Source organism: Furipterus horrens, unplaced genomic scaffold (assembly GCF_987537825.1).
Source record: "Furipterus horrens unplaced genomic scaffold, mFurHor1.1.pri manual_scaffold_1, whole genome shotgun sequence".
NCBI classification, from domain to species: Eukaryota; Metazoa; Chordata; class Mammalia; order Chiroptera; family Furipteridae; genus Furipterus; species Furipterus horrens.
In genome coordinates this window covers 215,932,564-215,949,035 of record NW_028327171.1, presented here as the reverse complement: position 1 = coordinate 215,949,035, position 16,472 = coordinate 215,932,564, and the positions used below count along the sequence as shown (strand labels likewise).

The 16,472-nt window shown below is 55.3% G+C and overlaps 1 protein-coding gene across 1 annotated transcript in view; it reads left to right on the top strand.

Moving 5' to 3' along the window:
* Nucleotides 1-15,905, top strand: part of ASB18 (ankyrin repeat and SOCS box containing 18) — a 47,259-nt gene extending 31,354 nt beyond the window's left edge. The window contains exons 5-7 of the mRNA XM_090269584.1: nt 11,354-11,467; nt 12,186-12,420; nt 14,847-15,905. Of these exons, the coding sequence (XP_090125710.1) occupies nt 11,354-11,467; nt 12,186-12,371 (300 nt within the window). The 3' untranslated portion in view covers nt 12,372-12,420; nt 14,847-15,905. The remainder of the gene's footprint in view (nt 1-11,353; nt 11,468-12,185; nt 12,421-14,846) is intronic.
* Nucleotides 15,906-16,472: the final 567 nt, after the last annotated feature.

The window sequence follows — 16,472 nt, the reverse complement described above, 5'->3', positions numbered from 1 at the left end:
AGAGGGGCCGGCGCTCTTATGTGCTGTAGCCCTTGCCTTTCATAGCCCGAACGTACATGTTAACGTGTCCCAGTATCAGCAGCCTTTGTTCATCGACCCGTAACATGGAAGCAGGACCCACCCACCGCCCCTCCGGGTCACACGGTGTTTGCCTTAAACCCAGATGCGCATGCCAACCCTTATGGGAAAGTGCATAAAGAATGTGTCTGCGTAAGAAACATCCAAACCTGTAATACGAATGTTTATGAGCCAAAGTGACCACAGTTGCTGGGAAGCAAAATCGCAACAGACTGAGAAAAGGGTCCGGAGAAGGGAGTTTTACAGCTTATTTTATACGTGACAGCCACAGGAGGAGGTGTAAGAGGGGTACGTGAAACCCATTGGGGGCGGTGGATCAGGGAGGCAGCAGGAAGCAAAGCGGGAACTCCCTGAGCCTGGATACAAAAGTAAAATGAACAGACGCGTACTTCTCATACGTAGGTTGTCACGGGACAGGTGACAGTTAACAGTTAACGGGGTAACAGTAAGAGTAACAGTGAGGGGCTCTGTGGTCTCCTCTGGTGGCAGATGGTGCACCGAGGGGTTTAGACAAAGGAAACGACGCTGACCTTCCAAAGGCATGTCGTGCAGGTGCAGAAAGGCAATGGACAGGCTCAGGTAAGGCCGCAACTGACCTTCGTGTAAAAAGACACCGCCCCGGAACGGGACTGCCAGCCAGCATCTGCTCTCAGTCTGGCCGTTTGCCCTGTGGGCTGACCTACGTGGTTACTTCAGTGTGTCAGGCCGCCAGGCAGGCCTCCCCGGAGCTCATCAGGTGTCGTAGGTGGCCCCCCTTTCCTCCACAAAGGGAAAGGAGACGGGCTGGACAAGATGGGCCACCAGTGAAAAGTACCCAGGGCGAATTATTTTAAAGAAAAAAAGGGGTCAGTATGTGTCCATAGTGACTAGAAATAGTCCTTTGTTGGCCTTGAAGTCATTCTGTGTGAGCGGATGGGCCCAGGTCTCCAGGCCTTAGGTGTAGCCCCTTAGGCGCCTTCCCTGGGGACAGGACCTCCAGCGCCTGAATGCCTGAACGGTCTCCAAGGCTGGGGGAGTGACCCTACGTGGACCCTGGTGTGCGGGGCAAGGCACAGTGCCTTCCCCTCTGGGACTCCAGGGGCCTCACCCTATGTCAGCCACACAGGGACGGAGCCTGGTGAGTGGAGGCACAAGTTGGATTTAGGTGCGGGGGGGGGGGGGGGGGGCAGTTCCCTATAGCGGGGGACAAAAGGCCATGAGAAGTGACGATGACTCTCCCAGAAATTGTGGGGGGCATTGGAGTTTCCGCGAGAACTCTTGGTACTTTGAGGCGTTCACCAAAAAGCATTGCCCACCACCATTTCCTCCCCTGCACGGGCGCAGAGCCGGCCCTGCCCACCCCAGTCCTCGCTGAGGAATGAAGGGCATCCTGGTGACTCCAGGGCGCGCGGCCTGCAGTTAGGTTAAAGCCCTGGAAATGGGGATTTGAGTTTGTCCTCTGTGCTGAGGCCGACCGCACCTCTGGGGGGCGCCCATGGGACCCCTGGCCGGGAGCAGGGTGCGGACGGACTGCGTTTAACACGCTGCGCGTCCTCTGAGCTGAGAAATGAGTGCCTGTGATGTCCCAGCCCGGGCCCAGGACAGCCGGGGCGCACGCTCTGGAAGTCCGGCCGCAGCCTCTTCCTCCAACCGGGCCACCTGCGCGTTCCACTGGCGAAGGGGTCTAATCATCGCACCTGACATCAAAGGGACAGACCAGCTCTGCTCAGCAGCCCCGTGGTGCGCACAGCAGACGCATGAACCGGGCCACAAAGCTGCACCGCGGGCGAGACTCCGCACCGTGGCAAGGGGACACAGAGGCCTGGGCATGTCACAGAGCACGTGGTCCGTGGGCCACAGCCGCACTTGAAATAGATGTAAAGAGACACCCACGGAGCTCAGAATTACTGAGGCAAAAGGTTTCACAGCGAGCGCATGATAGAAATCACAGTTCCCTCCTGCCCAGACAAAGGCATCGTCGCCGTGGCAGGCGGACTCCAAGCATCCGTCCGCGCCGAGGACAGTGCTCTGCGGCGGGAATCAAAGCGGCACCGCTGCTCGGGAAACAAGCGTGTTGACAATGCCAGGCCTTTGTGCCTGGCTGACCTCTAGTTAACACCAGAGCCGGGGATGGGGGCGCGGTGGCCGGCGGTCGCCGGGCTTGGATTCTGAAAGTGGTCGGGGCCTGTGGGGCCGACCTGGAGGAGAGCAGACGTGGGGGGCGGGGAGGCAGAGAACCAGATGAACCTGGGTCCCAGCGCGCCCTGCCACGGCCACTGGCTGACGGGCTGGGCTGGATGCCTGGTCTGCAGTAAGGGGTCTGCACGCGCCTCCCTCTCCCCACCAGAGCCGGATTCATGGACGGTCACCAAGCCCCGTGTTTCCTGTTCACACTGGGGTACCGCTTTCCTCGCCCCGCATCTTGGAGGAGCACATTTCAGGCCGGGGCCCCTCACAGAGCGCCGGAGCCCCGATGGTGCGGGAGGGCAAGTCTGGCCCTTCTCTGAGACGTGACCTGGCCGCCCACGGTCAGAGCTACAAGGGGGAGCCCCACGTCCTGGGCTGCCCTGTCCTGCCTCGCGCGTCTGCGGGCAGCGTTTGGGAGCCCCCTTGACTCACCTCTCCAAAGATGAGGCGAGCTTTATGGGCCCCTCAATACATAAGGGGACCCCCTTCCTTGAGCATTTTTCATCTGCACTCAGGTCGTGTGGTTAAGGCATCGCCCCCCAGGAGGGTAAGACGGCCCCGCACACCCATGTGATGCGGCTGCGGCGACAGCAGGTGCAGGGCAAAGGCCCTCCACACCTTGTCAGTGCCGAACACTGGCTTGAGGGAGGGGTCACAGGCACCCCCAAGCACATGTGAGTGGGCCCAGATCTGGAGGCCGAAGCCTTAGCCGTGTGAAGAGGGGAGGAAATTCCAGGCCAAAAGGAGCTGTCTAGGCAGATGTCCTGGGGCAGAAAGAGCGCCCCACGCGGGAAGTGGAGAGGTGGCCCGGTAGCTGGAGAGGGAGCAGCAAGGGAGCCAGGTGACACGGGGCCAGGGCCCTTGTTCAGGGTCTGAGCCTTTGTCTCGAGAACAATGGGGAATCTAGGAGATCCTTCTAAGCAGAGACGTGACAGGAAGTGATTTCTCCGCTCAAGTGCGAGAGCACGCTGGGGTGGGGGCCTGGTGACAGTCCAGGCGAGGGCTACAGACAGAGGGACAATGGCGGCTGATGGCCAGAGGGACAGACCCCAGACACGTCTGCAGAGCTCTGGTCTTGCCTCAGCTTCTGGGCATACGGACGTCTGGAAATATGGACATAAAGTTTGTACGTGTTTTCTTTTTGCCTAATTACAGAATTAGGTACAGTGACTTCACACTGCTCCCACGACGCCAGATTTTTAGGGGACAAATGCTGGGGTAGCAATAGTCAAAACCCAGGACTCCATCGCCTGTCTCCTCGGCTCGCGTGTGCGCCCTGTCCCCGGGGGCGGAGGGGGGAGCGCTCATAAATAGCAGGCCTCTGTTTGTCTTGCTCGTTTTATTTCTCCGTCTACATACAGAGCAATGTGCCCTGTGTGATTTTTCCCCTTAATTTTCTTTCTGCCGCCTCATTAGCCGGAGAGAGTGCGCGTGGACTCTAATGACATCAGCATGTCAGAGTAATGTGGCAGCCGCTCCTCCGCAGACAGCAAGGAGGCAGCGGAGATTTTTAAACTGTGCTGGCGTAAAAATAATGAAGGCAGCCAGCTGCCTGGCAGACGTGAGGGGCACAGCGCTGAGGGCGTGGGGAGGGCCCGGGGACCCCAGAGAGGTGGAACCGAAGAGAGACAGGAAATGAATTCCCAGAGACAGGCAATAAGGCTTTGTCACAGTCTGTGACCCGGGGGGGAGGGGCCCGGGGGAGGGGCGCGATAGCTGGGGGAGGGTAGCTGGCGGGGTGGGGGGGCGTACAGGGAGCCCTTCCTGTTGCAGGCGGCCACTGGGAAGCCTTCAACGTCCTCTCTGAGAGAGAGAAGCGAGCGGGCTAATCAGAGGGCGGCTGGACACTGGCAGTGGCCTGAGGGGGGCGGGGGGGGGGGGCAGGCACTCCCTGGGGTACCGGCTGTCTGTCACCAGGCTCCACCTGGGGCCCAGGGTGAACCCTGCCTTAATGGCGCGGTTTCCCCCAACACCAAACAAGGGTGACTGGCATCAGAGAGACGGCCGTACCCCAGGAAACGCATGTTAATGTGGCTTGTGTTGGCCAGAAATACCAACACGTCAGGAGCCCCCTGGGGGGCGGGATGAGGCCGAGGCACACACCTGCCCGGCGCTCCCTCTGCTCGGTCTCCTGTGTTCACGTGGTCTCTCCCCGTCCCTGAAGCCCGCTTCAGCCTGACTCTGTGACAGTCACGGAACCCGGTGCTTTCCAACCTCAGTGACCAGCTTTGCCCTCAAAACTGCCCCTCCCCTGGTCACAAGACACTTCCAGCAAGAAGTGAGCTGAACCGTCGCTTTTCCCCAGAAGTCGTTTCCCTTCGAAAGTCCTTCCTTGTGCTTCCCTGGCCCCAGTGGCTGAAGCTGGCCCTGCCCCACACCCGTAAATGACAAAAAGGTTGGAATTGCCATGACTGGAGTCATCTAAGCATGTGGGGTGCTGGGAAATCAACTCCAATACTCATGACAAAGGACTAAAGTTAAAAGCTCTTCTTGCCTTGAAGGTTGGGGGTTCAATTCCTGGTCAGGGCACATACCTAGGTTGCAGGTTCAATCCCCAGTCTGGGTCCTTATGGGAGGCAACCAATCAATATTTCTCTCTCACATTGATGCTTCTCTCTCCCCCTTCCTCTCTAAAAGCAATTTAAAAATGTCCTTGGGTGAGGATAAAATAAATTTGTTTTGATCTCTGCTTAAATGCAAAAGGAAAAAAAGCCAAGAAACTAAAAGAGAAGTCGATGGTCACCGCGACAGAGGGTCCGGGGCCAACCCGCAGACCCGCGGTGTAAGTACCAGAGGAGAGCCTGCACAGTGGATCAGAAATCATCCTCACAGACGTCACGGAAGCAAATCTGGCTGCACTGGAAGGCTCACCCTCGAGAAGCTGCGTGGGTGTTCTCTGCAAGCCCGTGGTGGCAGACACCTGCCTACATGCATTCTAGCCAAAGTGTTCTTGAAAGGCGTGGTAGTTCGTAAGGTACATAAATGTTCAATCCCTGTGTTGTACATCTGAAACTAATGTTCTCTGCCAACTGTAATTAAAAGTAAAAATAAATGAATAAATGAAATTTTTAAAGTAAACAAGGCATGGAAAAATCTTGCAACATATCCAAGCAGAAAACAGGTTATTCGTACAGGAGTGAAAGTCAGGCTGGACTCAGGTTTCTCTGCGGCAATGATGTCCTAAGACAAGGAAATACCACCTACAGGTTTTAAAGGAGAAGTTTGAACACTGGCACTCTAGGCTCAGCCAGGGCAGCTTTCGTTTGGACGGAGAAAGAACGGCACTTCGGTATCAAGAGTTCATAAGACAAGGCTTCCTAAGGCGTTATGTGGAAGGGGGGAAGTACATGCTTTTATTTATTCGATTGATTTATTCCACAGACATTTATTGAGCGATCAGCTGTATGAGTGGGGCTTACAGTCTCATGGGAAAGACAGACAGTAAACAGGGAATGCAGTAAAGAGACCAATAAAGTGATAGGGACTCTGGGGAGAAGCAGCGGGCAAGAGGCAGTCGCAGCTCTAAGAGGGGTGACCGGGGTGGGTGACCTTGGAGGAAGGACTGGAGAGAGGCAGAACCAGGGGACGAGCAGCCAGCCTGTGGCCCTGTGGCCGGAGCAGGGCTGAGCGGGGAGAGAGGGAGAGACAGTGGCAGGAGCCGAGATCGGGGAGGTCGGCGAGGGGCCCTGAGGATGGCAGGTCCAGGTGTCGTCATGCCTTTCGACGTGACCTGGCTGACATTTGTAAGGGTCTTCTGGTTTCCAGGCTGAGAAACACATGAGCAGGAGGAGACTGGGAGTGAGCAGACAGGTCAGGAGACTCGCCCGGCCGGTGTGAGGACGCGGCGGCACAGCGGAGGGAGGTGGGGCCAACGGGACCTCCTGGTAGGCGGGGCGTGAGCGGTGAGAGGGGGAGACGCGGCAGCGGGGACTCTCAGCAGAGGTGGCCAAGGCTGTGGGCAGAGAAAGTTCAGGGTCTGCAGGAGGCTCTGGAGTCTGGCGTTGGTATGTTCAGTGTGAGGTGCGGCCACGTGGAGACACCCAGCCGGCAGGGGGGTGGCCAAGCCTGTGGTGTGACCAGCCTAGAGACACTCCTGGAGGGTCCGTGGCATGGGGGTGGTATGGAAAGCCAGGAAACTGGACGTGGAGTGCACACCCAGGGAGTGAGAGCAATAGAAGATTGAGGACTGGCCTCCGCTCGGCGGCTCAGCTGGTGGGAGCATCGTCCCGAACACTGCAAGGTTGTGGGTTCGATCCTCGGTCGGGGCACATAACTAGGTTGCGGGTTTGGTCCCCGGTTGGGCGCATCCGAGAGGCAGCCAATCGATGTTTCTCTCTCTGTCTCACATCAATAAAGCATATCCTCAGCTGCGGATTTAAAAAAGAAAGAATCAGGACAGAATGCAGGGTTGTTCCAACAGCCGGAAGATGGAGAGTCGGGAAGGCCACCAAGGAGAGCGTGGCTTGTGGAAGCCAAGTGAAGACTGTGTCGAAGTGGAGGACACAGTAACTGTGTCAGACGTGGCTGCTGCTGCCCGAGGCCACTGGGCGCGGCCAGACCCTGGACGCAGAGCACTGGGGCCACGGGCCGCGCTGGGCGTGGTGGCCACGCTCCATCGGACAAAGCGGTGCGGGAAAGGCCATGTCAGGGACGGGAAATCCATCGACAGACTCTCTCCCTCTGCCTCCTAAATTAAACAGCTCTCAGAATCGCTCCCCGCTTCCCACCCTGTGTGCCCGCCCCCGAGGCTAGGCCACGACCGCCTCTCCCCTAGATGGCAGGAACGTCCTCCTCACCCGGCTCTCTGCCTCCAGCAACGGCCCCTCGAAGCTCTTCTCAGCATGGCGGCCACAGTGACACGTCTAAGCTAAAATCTGGTCCTGTCACTTCTGCGCTCATAACCCTTCAGGGTCGCCCTCCAGATGAAGTCCAGCCCCCTCCTCACAGCAACACCGCTCTTCGTGACCTGAAGCCACTGTGCCCTGCAGCCTCGGGGGTCAGCGCCGGTGTCAGCCCGTGCCCCGGAGGACAGTGCTCGGCCCCTCTCACCTCCCCAGCTTGTTAGAGGTTTTCTCCGCCGAGAACACTCGCCCCCAGAGCTCTCCGTACCTTTCGTCACTCCCCCTCCACAGTCAGGTCTTAGCTTGAATGTCACTTGTCCCAGAAATCTTTCCCTGAGCCACTCACCACCCCATTTCTGGCCCCTGTGGTTCCGCGGCCCCCGGGCTGCGTCCCCTGGGTCTTATTTATTAGCATTTGGGACCGTGTCACCGGGACAGTGAAGTTCTACGAAGGCAGGGCTCGCCACTGAGCACACAGCTGACACACTCCCTGGCTTCTGGTCAGAGCGTGAGGGACACTGTGGGCTGACTGGCTTAGCACACAGGTGGTGAGCATGCAAGCCAGTTACAAGAGAGCCTATTTAAATAATTGTAAGGCACGTTGTAAAACTGAATGCAGATACCAAAATTATTTCCCGAGAAGATACAGACAGGAGCTCTCTCCCGTCCAGATAGGTGGACACCCCCACGAGGCTGCTGCCCCCGCTTTGCTGGGTTTGGCCAGGGCCGTCTCCCAGTGGCAGGAGGGAGGGGAAGAGAGTGAGCTCAGAGAGTACCCACTTGGCCCCCTGTCCGCCTCAGGCTGGCTGTGTGTCCCCCACCAAGGAGCACTGCCCCAGTAGGATAGCCCACCCCACCGGCCCCTCTGTCCCAGGGATGGACGTGGCGTTGCAACCAGCGCCACCTTCATGGCTGTCCCTGGTGGTCCCCTGCACCCCCACAGGGCTCAGCAGCCCCTGTATCAGTAAACGTTCCTGAAATCGTCCCATGTCGGACAGGCCACCTCTTCCCTCCTGGACCCCGGACGGATACATGCACAGTGAAGGTTGTTTCCCAGGAAAATACGGATTAACAACACTGATTCAAGAAGGAATGAAGACAAAATATGCCAGGAACCGGGGGGAGATTGAAAATATTAAATGATTGCCTACAACTAAATGACAGGCTCAGGCAAGGTCCCGTGCGAGGGCAAGCGTGCCTTCGTAACTCAGTAGGGACCTGCTTTTCCAACCCTTTCAGCGTCCTCAAAAGAAAGACATGTTCTCAGAGAGTTTTACTAAGTTAACAGAAAACGATATTAAAACCTGACAGAACAGCCCAAAAAACTAAAACTCTTAACCAAATTTCATTATTAAAAGAGATACCAAAATCTTAGTAAATTAAATCTGCCATTTTACTTAGAAGAATAGCCAAATAAAGTCTGTTTTATGAAAGCAAAAGTGGGTCCATATTAGAAAATCTTTTAGTATCAACCTGGCTTAAAAAAGGCAAAAATAAAATTAAACCCTAAAATTTATAGTAACCTAGGAATAGAAAGACATTTCCTTAATTTTGAACAGAGTATCTGAAACTAATATCTAAGATTATATTTATGGTGAATCATTAGAGACAATCCTATTAAAATTAAGAATAAGCCCTGGCTGGTGTGGCCCACTGGATTGAATACCAGCCTGAGAACCGAAGGGTCGCTGGTTCGATTCCCAGTCAGGGCACGTGCCTAGGTTGTGGGCCAGGTCCCCAGTTGGGGGTGCATGTGAGAGGCAACCACACATTGATGTTTCTCTCCCTCTCTTTCTCCCTCCTTTCTCCTCTCTAAAAATAAATAAAATCATTTTTAAAAACTTAAGAATAAGCTTATGATGCCTACTATCAATATTGTCTAATGTTGAACTTTGAAGCTCTAGCTAATGTAATAAGACAAGAAAAGTAAATAAGAAATACGAATATTAAGGAGGAGAAAATACCATTATTTGCAAAAATGACTGTCTACCTGAAAAACAGCCTTTATAAATAAAATGTACTTACAAATCAATGAAAACAATGAACACACCAGAAAAAATGAGCAAAAGACATAATGTAGCAATTCAGAAAAGAAGAAAGACAAATCATCAACTAAAACAAGTGTAAATATTCCATATTGTACCTATCAAGCTTATTTTTTAATTATTTATTCAGTTATTTTATTTTAGAGCGAGGGGAAGGGAGGGAGAGAAAGAAGGAGAGAGACATTGATGGGCTGCCTTCCACAGACACCCTGACTGGGGACTGAATCCGCAACCCAGGCCTGTGCCCTGACCAGGAATCGAACTGGCAGCCTTCCGGTTTGCAGGATGATGCCTGATCAACTGAGCCGCACTGGCTGGGGCTCAAACTTAAATAATTAATGAGTTGATTTGGGCAGGAAGAAGGAGGCACCCTCATACTCAATTCTTCAAGAAATATAGCAATTTACACACAATTTGAAAATATGTTTTCAAAGCTTTAAACTGTACCTACCCTTTGTCCTACACTTCTATTTCCAGGAATTCAAGGTAGGAAGGGGACAAAATTATTACTCAAGAAGGGTAGGGGCGGAAGGACGTAGAATTATGATCAAGAATGTTCATTGTTTAAATATCACCTCACTGCAGTTAGTTCACTGACTACGAGATGCTGCAGTCATAAGATAAAATATTATACTGCCACTCAAATGATACCCACTTAAAATTTTTGTTCACCATCTATTTCAAGTCTACAAAAATCAAGTTTCAAAATAATATGCCAAGTGTTCGCCCTTTTTTTGTTGCATATATTAATGTTTTGCCTAAGTGCATGAAACATCAGTGTACACAAAATGTTAATAGGGCTTATATCTGAACAAAGAAATATGAACGTTTTATTTGGTTTTCCGTATTTTAAAGGGGTTCCAGGTGAGAAAGAACCCAGACAGACTGTAAGGGGGCAGTGACGTCGATGCTCTTCTGTCTGGGCTCAGGGAGCCCCGCGGGCAGCGTGCGAGCCGGGCCGGCTACCGCTGTGCAGTCTGCCGTCGGGGCCTGCTGCCTGGCCTTGGAACACGTGCTTAAACTCGGTTTGCTCAACCCCAAAATATACAAAGAACGATTTTACAACACTTGGTCAATCTCAAGCCTCAGAAGCAGAGAACTGTGAGGTTTCCCTGCCCCTCCCCAGGGTCAGCTCCGAATGTGACAGGGCTTCCAGCTATTATTTACAGAAAGCAGGGGAGGAGCGGCGTGTCCCCAAACCCACAGGGACACAGTGCGCGGAACGCATGCAGGGAGACACGCTGCGGGACAGGTAACCTAGTTTCTTCAAGAAATAACTCACACAAGAGAAAAAAAAACGAACAAACTAAAACTACATCATATCAACGGATCCCACGTGTGCTTTGATTCTTATTCCAACAGACTATTTTTATATAACGGCGTTTAAGAGAAATTTGTGAATTTAAGTGTTGACTGCCCGATACTAAGAAACTCTAGTTAATCCCTTAGGGGCTGGAGTGATTCTGGGCTGGTGTTTCCTCTAAGAGGCACAATGCAATTCTGGCAGGTGAAATGACAGCACTGAACTTGCTTTAAAATAACACTAGGGCGATGGGCTGCGGGTGTGGGTGGGCAGGGTTCACCGCGAGTTACCGGTGGCCACGTGGGGGTTTTCATACCTTTGGGTCCAGTTCTGTGTCCATTCAAAGTTCTCTGTAACAGACAAGCTTATTTTTTAAAAGCCAAGCGCCCCCATCTTTACGATGCTGATGAGCTTTAAATTTGCAAATCATGAGCCAGGAGCCCTTTGACAGTGAGGACAGCGAACATAAAAAGGAAAAGCCAAGTAGAGAGGAAACTCGCCAGCAAAGCAGTTTTGGTTCCCCAGTGTCCTGGCACATTAGGAAACGGAGGTGAGGAGCTGGGAACGCCATTCCTGGGCCAGGCCTGCTCCCGGCACAGCCTCGTCGCTGTCTCTGCGCAGCTCCCCAGAGGCATCCGCAGGTCCCCTGGAACCGGAATGCAGGGCGCTAGGCCCGGACTTGGGCGGCCGGCCAGACGGGCCCTCCGGCCACGCCGCCTCTGCTTCTCTGCGGGGTCACTGCTGCGCCCACCACAGCCTGGCTGTGTGCGCCTGTGGTCGCCACTGGCCCCAGCAGGACTGAGGATGGTGGGGTCCCACAGACTGGAGTGGGGGGCAGACCCACCTCCACGTCCCCACCGTTTCCACACTTGGGCCCCAAGTGCCGCCAGCCTGAACTCGGTGTCCCCGCTTCCCACCAGGTGCTGAGGACGTGTGCGCCGGCCCCCGGGGTCATCGAGGTCCTTTTCAATGCCTACCCGCAGCTCCGCGTGTCCGAGTCCTGGAGGGCGGCAGTTCCCGAGGAGGCGTTTCAGGTGAGGGCGCCGCCCTCCGTCCGCTCTAGCACGGCCTTGTCCCTTGTCCTCTGTGTCTGGCCACCCCTGTGAGGAGGTCCGCGCTAGCTCCCAGGTAAGGAGAGAGCCTCTGGAGAAGGAGCGAGGAGGGGACCTGGGGGGCACCTTCCAGTATTGCTGTTTCCCTTCGGGGGGCTCAGCAGCCACCCAGCCAAGAGCCCGTGTTAGAGCTGGGGTGCAGTCAGCCACACAGAGCACAGACAGACCCACGCTGGCCTGAGGAACGGCAGGGCTCAGGGACCCGGCGTGCAGGCCAGGGTGGGCGTCCGAGCCCCTGAGTCCTCGGGCTCTGGCTCCGGCGTGTCGGCTTCGGCCATGTCCGGCGCCGTCCACAGGTGACTCAGTTAAGAAGGAGCATTTCTTTCCAGAAACCTCTAGAAAATTTCCCCTCATTGCCCGAGTCCTGTGCTCATTACTGCTCAGCAGATGTCGTGCTGTGCAAAGGAGCGGGGCAGAGTGGAACTCAAGCAGGCGACCTCTGTCGCATGGAATCTCCCACACATTCTCCGGGCCTGGGCAGGAGCCATGCTGGAGGGAAGTGCGGGCCACAGGGGAGGGCACGTGCCACCAAGCAGTGTCACCAGGCAGCCCCGGAGAGGGACCTCAGTGTCTTCCAGCGAGGGGACACGCGGCTGGGGGTCCGTGGGCAAGGGCTGATGTCACCTGCCGTCCTCCCCAGGCGCACCAGCCTTTCTACCAGTCCCTCTTCGCCATGGCCGGCAGCCCGCGCCGCCTGCAGCACCTCTGCCGCTGTGCGCTCCGCGGCCGCCTCGGCAAGGACTGCGCCCGCCTCGTGCCCCGGCTGCCCCTGCCGGCGTCCTTGCAGAGCTACCTGCTTTTGGAGCCAGAGGGCGTTTTGCACTGAGCAGCAGAGCACCTGGACTTGTCCTCGGTCTCGTCCTGGCCCTGCGGTGGTGAGAGCACTGGGATGGGGCGGGCGGGACCTTCAGGTTCAGTTCACCGGGAATGCAGTGGCGGGTAGCAGCCCCTGCCCCTCCGGGTTGCCTCCGAGGGTGCCAGGGTGACCCACGCAGCACTTGTGTCACAGGGCCCGTCCACCGAGGCTGAACTGAAGGCTTGGCCTGTTTTCCCGAGGTTAGTCCCCTGCCCGGCAGGACTGAGTGGCGTACATGCTGCCCCAGGCTTCAGACCCTCTGCCTCGGGGAACATGCCCTACCCGTCCCTGCGAGCCCGGCCGCCTGGAAAGACGGTCCCCGAAACATGACAGACGTGCCTATGGAGGAGGACACGCTTCCATAACAAACCTCCTACCCAGGAGCCCACTGGTGCTTCCCAGCGCAGGGCGGCCCGGGGCTCCCCGGAAGGACGCTGGAGGGGCTGTGGGCCGGGCGTTTTCCCCCCTGGGGGTCTCCCGTCTGACATTCTCAGCAAAGCCCGGCTGACCCGGCGCTAGTGCGGGGTCCGGGAAGCCACGGGCCGGCAGAGGCTGCCGTCAGCTCAGCCCAGCACCCGTCGCGAGAGGTGTTCTGACGGGCCGGACGGCAGCACCCAGGCCTGCGTTTTCTGGATCCTGGTGCTTTGCTTGCTCGGGCCTTGCTGACTGCAGAGACTGCCCCTCACCCAGGTCACCAGTCCCTAAGACAGCAGACGATTGCCAGCCAGCATGCTCTGTGAATGCAAATCAGCCACCCCAGCCCCTCCTTTATTAGGGTGCTCGTGCCCCAGACACCAGCCGCCCCACGACCAGGCACCAGACGACAGGGACAGCCGCTGCGCCAGAGCCCGGAGTTATTCAGCTTAGCCAGTCCCACGCCTGTCTGCCCTGCGTCGCCCGCTCCTTCCCCAGGACCCCAGTCAGGTCTCTCGCCCCCACGCCCCCAGCACCTCTGACCAAACCCGGGCCTTCCCCGTGCGGCCACCATGGGGAGACATGACCCCTCTCCTGGGAGCCGTGAGCAATAAACTATTTCCAGCGGCAGGCGCCTCCTGACCTGCTGGCCTTACCTGACCGCGAGTTTCCTGGTCAACACCGTGTTTTAACGCGCGGCCCCCTTACTGGCCCCCGAGGGGGGCAGGCCTCCACTGCCACGCGGCGCGGGGCACTGGGAGCGAAGCCAGCTGGGGCGAGGCCACCATGGGGTGACGGGGGTGGTCGGGCCGAGCCTCGGCGGACGGTCAGATTTCAACACAGAGGGGCTGCAAGGGGGCGAGGGACAGGGCAGCGGCCCCCAGGGCCCTCAGCGGACCACCCACCTCGGCCCGTGGAGACAGGACAGCGCACCTGACCTAGACAACGCGCTCGCCTGGAAAGGGAAGGCACCGGTGCCTTTGAACCCCAGCTTGGGTGACACCTCCCTCCTGGTCACCTCCCATCCCACAGCCAGCCCAGAGAAGGACCCCAATAAGTTGTTCCTTCTGTTATTATTGTTTTATTATTAGAAGAAGAAAATAGTCTGATATTTGGATAAAGACTGTAGAGCAGGGAAAAGCAAAGTGGGGTTACTTATGAGAACAGATAAAAGGGCCAGGAGCTTAAAAATGCAGCCACAGCCCCGGTGGGTGTGGCTCAGTGGATGGAGCGCTGGCCTGTGAACCGAAGGGTCGCCTGTTCGATTCCCGGTCAGGGCACAGTCCTGGGGTGTGGGCCAGGTCCCCAGTTGGGGGCGCACAAGAGGCAACTGCACACTAATGTTTCTCTCCCTCTCTTCCTCCCTCCCCCCTCTCTAAAAATAAATAAATAAAATCTTTTTTTTTAAAAAGGCAGCCACAGCCCTGAGCCACCCTGTCCTCGCTGGATGCGGCTGTCAGAATCGTAAACACGCAGGCCTGACCGCCCCCCGACCCCCCACCTTCAGCCACCCCGTCCCTCGCCTTGCCTTAGGAAGCAGTTTGGCTCTTTTTCTGAAATGCATTAAATTTCAAATGTTTTTAGAGTCCTAGAACAAAGAACTCTTTGAAAACATGTTACCTTTGTATTCCTAAAAATCTGATGAATACTAATCCATTATTAGTTTTTCAGAATTTAGTGACTGCTAGCAATTTGCTTTATTAATCAAAAAATAGCCGTCACAAATGTGTGGTTTCGATGACTGTGTCTAAGTGTGATCTGTGCTGCGTGTATTAGAAAGTTCTAAAATTAAGGGGGTTGCACCATTCCACAAAGATAAGAAAAAGAAAAGGGGGGGTTGGGGGCCAGGAAGAGAAGGGCAAGGCTAAGAGACGGGGCTGAGGAAAGGAGGGGAAGGAACTGCGGGGGCGGGGGGGCGGGGAGAGGAAAGGCAGTCGACCCAAACTTCCGAAAGACATTCTCCAGTGAGCAAAACGCACCTTGGCATTTCTTTTGTTCAAGGGTCTAAAGCTGTTTTCTGTTCTCTTACAGCTCATAGCGGACATCATCACCTCTCCTGTTGCGCGTACTCCGTAACCTCAGTTCCATAAGACCTAAGTTGCTGTCTTTCCTTTCAAATGTAGCTTTTAAAGATGCATTCATGTGGCTCAAGATTCCGAAGGGAACCAAAGGGTAAATGTTGTTTCTACTAAAAAAAAAAACGTAGCAGAGGGATCTTTTCCCTCCCACTTTTATTGACTATCTTTGACTGTACGACTTGTCATCTGACCACAGAGAATTCCCAGATACCCAAGTGACATTCTCCTCCAGCCGGGGCCCGGCCCCCTCCATCCTGCCTGTACCCCGGGACAGGCTGACATGTCCCCAGCACAGCGGGACGGCCGCCAGGCAGTCAGTACATGGACGGGGCACCCTGTGGCATCTCCCGTTTAAACTTCTGAGCACAGCCTTGGGCCTCCCCTTTTAGCATGTTTGCGTCTGTTTAATTTTACGTTACATGATGATCACCAACTCAGCTTGTTTTGCAGAAAATCAAAAGCAGTGACTCTTGAAGAGAATCATGTGCTAACCCCGGTAACTGTACATAATCTGATCGTCACACTTCCTGTCTCTGAAAGCACCTTTTGACGTCACACATGGATTGGGAGGCTGTTGGACTCTGGCAGGGAACAGCCAGCCCTCTACGGAAATGCTGTAAAGCCCGGGCTTGGAGAACGGGCTGGCGTGCGCCCGGGAGCTCAGTCGCCGCTCCTCGCCTCTCCGGGGCTGCCCAAGGACCAAGGGACAAAGCGGGGCCATGGCCTCTCTCACTCCGTGGCTCGAAGAATAAACTACCCCTCCATCAAATGTGCTCTGTGCGCTTGGGATATTCAGAAGCCCCAGAGCCTCGCCTGTGGTCAATACGGCATCTTCTGTTTGGACCTGAATATGCTTCTTAAAACCCAGGATTTTCCTTGAGCTTGCCAGCATCTTTCTAGTTTAAAACACACAGGAATTTCATTAAATTGCTAAAATAAGCCTGAGGTTCAATTTCCAGAGCCCCGCGGAGGATCGCAGGACCGAAACGGATTTTCCGAGTCCTGCAGGTGGCGCCCGAAGCAAACGCCTGGCCCGCGTTCCCCCACCTGCTCACTCCAGAATCAGGGAAAACAGCCTTTTAGCTCACATGCGAAGGCGGAGGAGGGGCAAAGAACTATAGGGTCGTGACGTATCGTATAGTACTGTGCTGCTATAATAAAACCTGAGTAATTAAAATATTGACTATGGAATTGCCTCCTTTGTATTAAATATGCACATTTCACAGGCCACGTGTTTATAAATAAATGTTATTTTAAGTTGACTCCTGTATGCTGCTGTAATGACAGCCCAGTCCTCATGTGTGTGTGGAACGTGTTCTGTAGCAAAACGACACGGTCACCGCTGCGATGGAACTAGCCGGGCTTTCCGCTTGCATCTAATCTTCCAGAAAGTACTTCTGCAGCCCTAGCGCCCTGCTTAATCGCTCCAATAAAAAGAGTAGATTTCTTTGTGATGCAATTTGTAAGCAATAAACATGATTGAGAATGCGGTGTTGGCTGTCGACTGTGTTTAATGCAGGGTTTTAATTCGGTGTGTAATTATTCATTCGGTGGGCGGGTTTCCGTGCGCGTGGCTTTT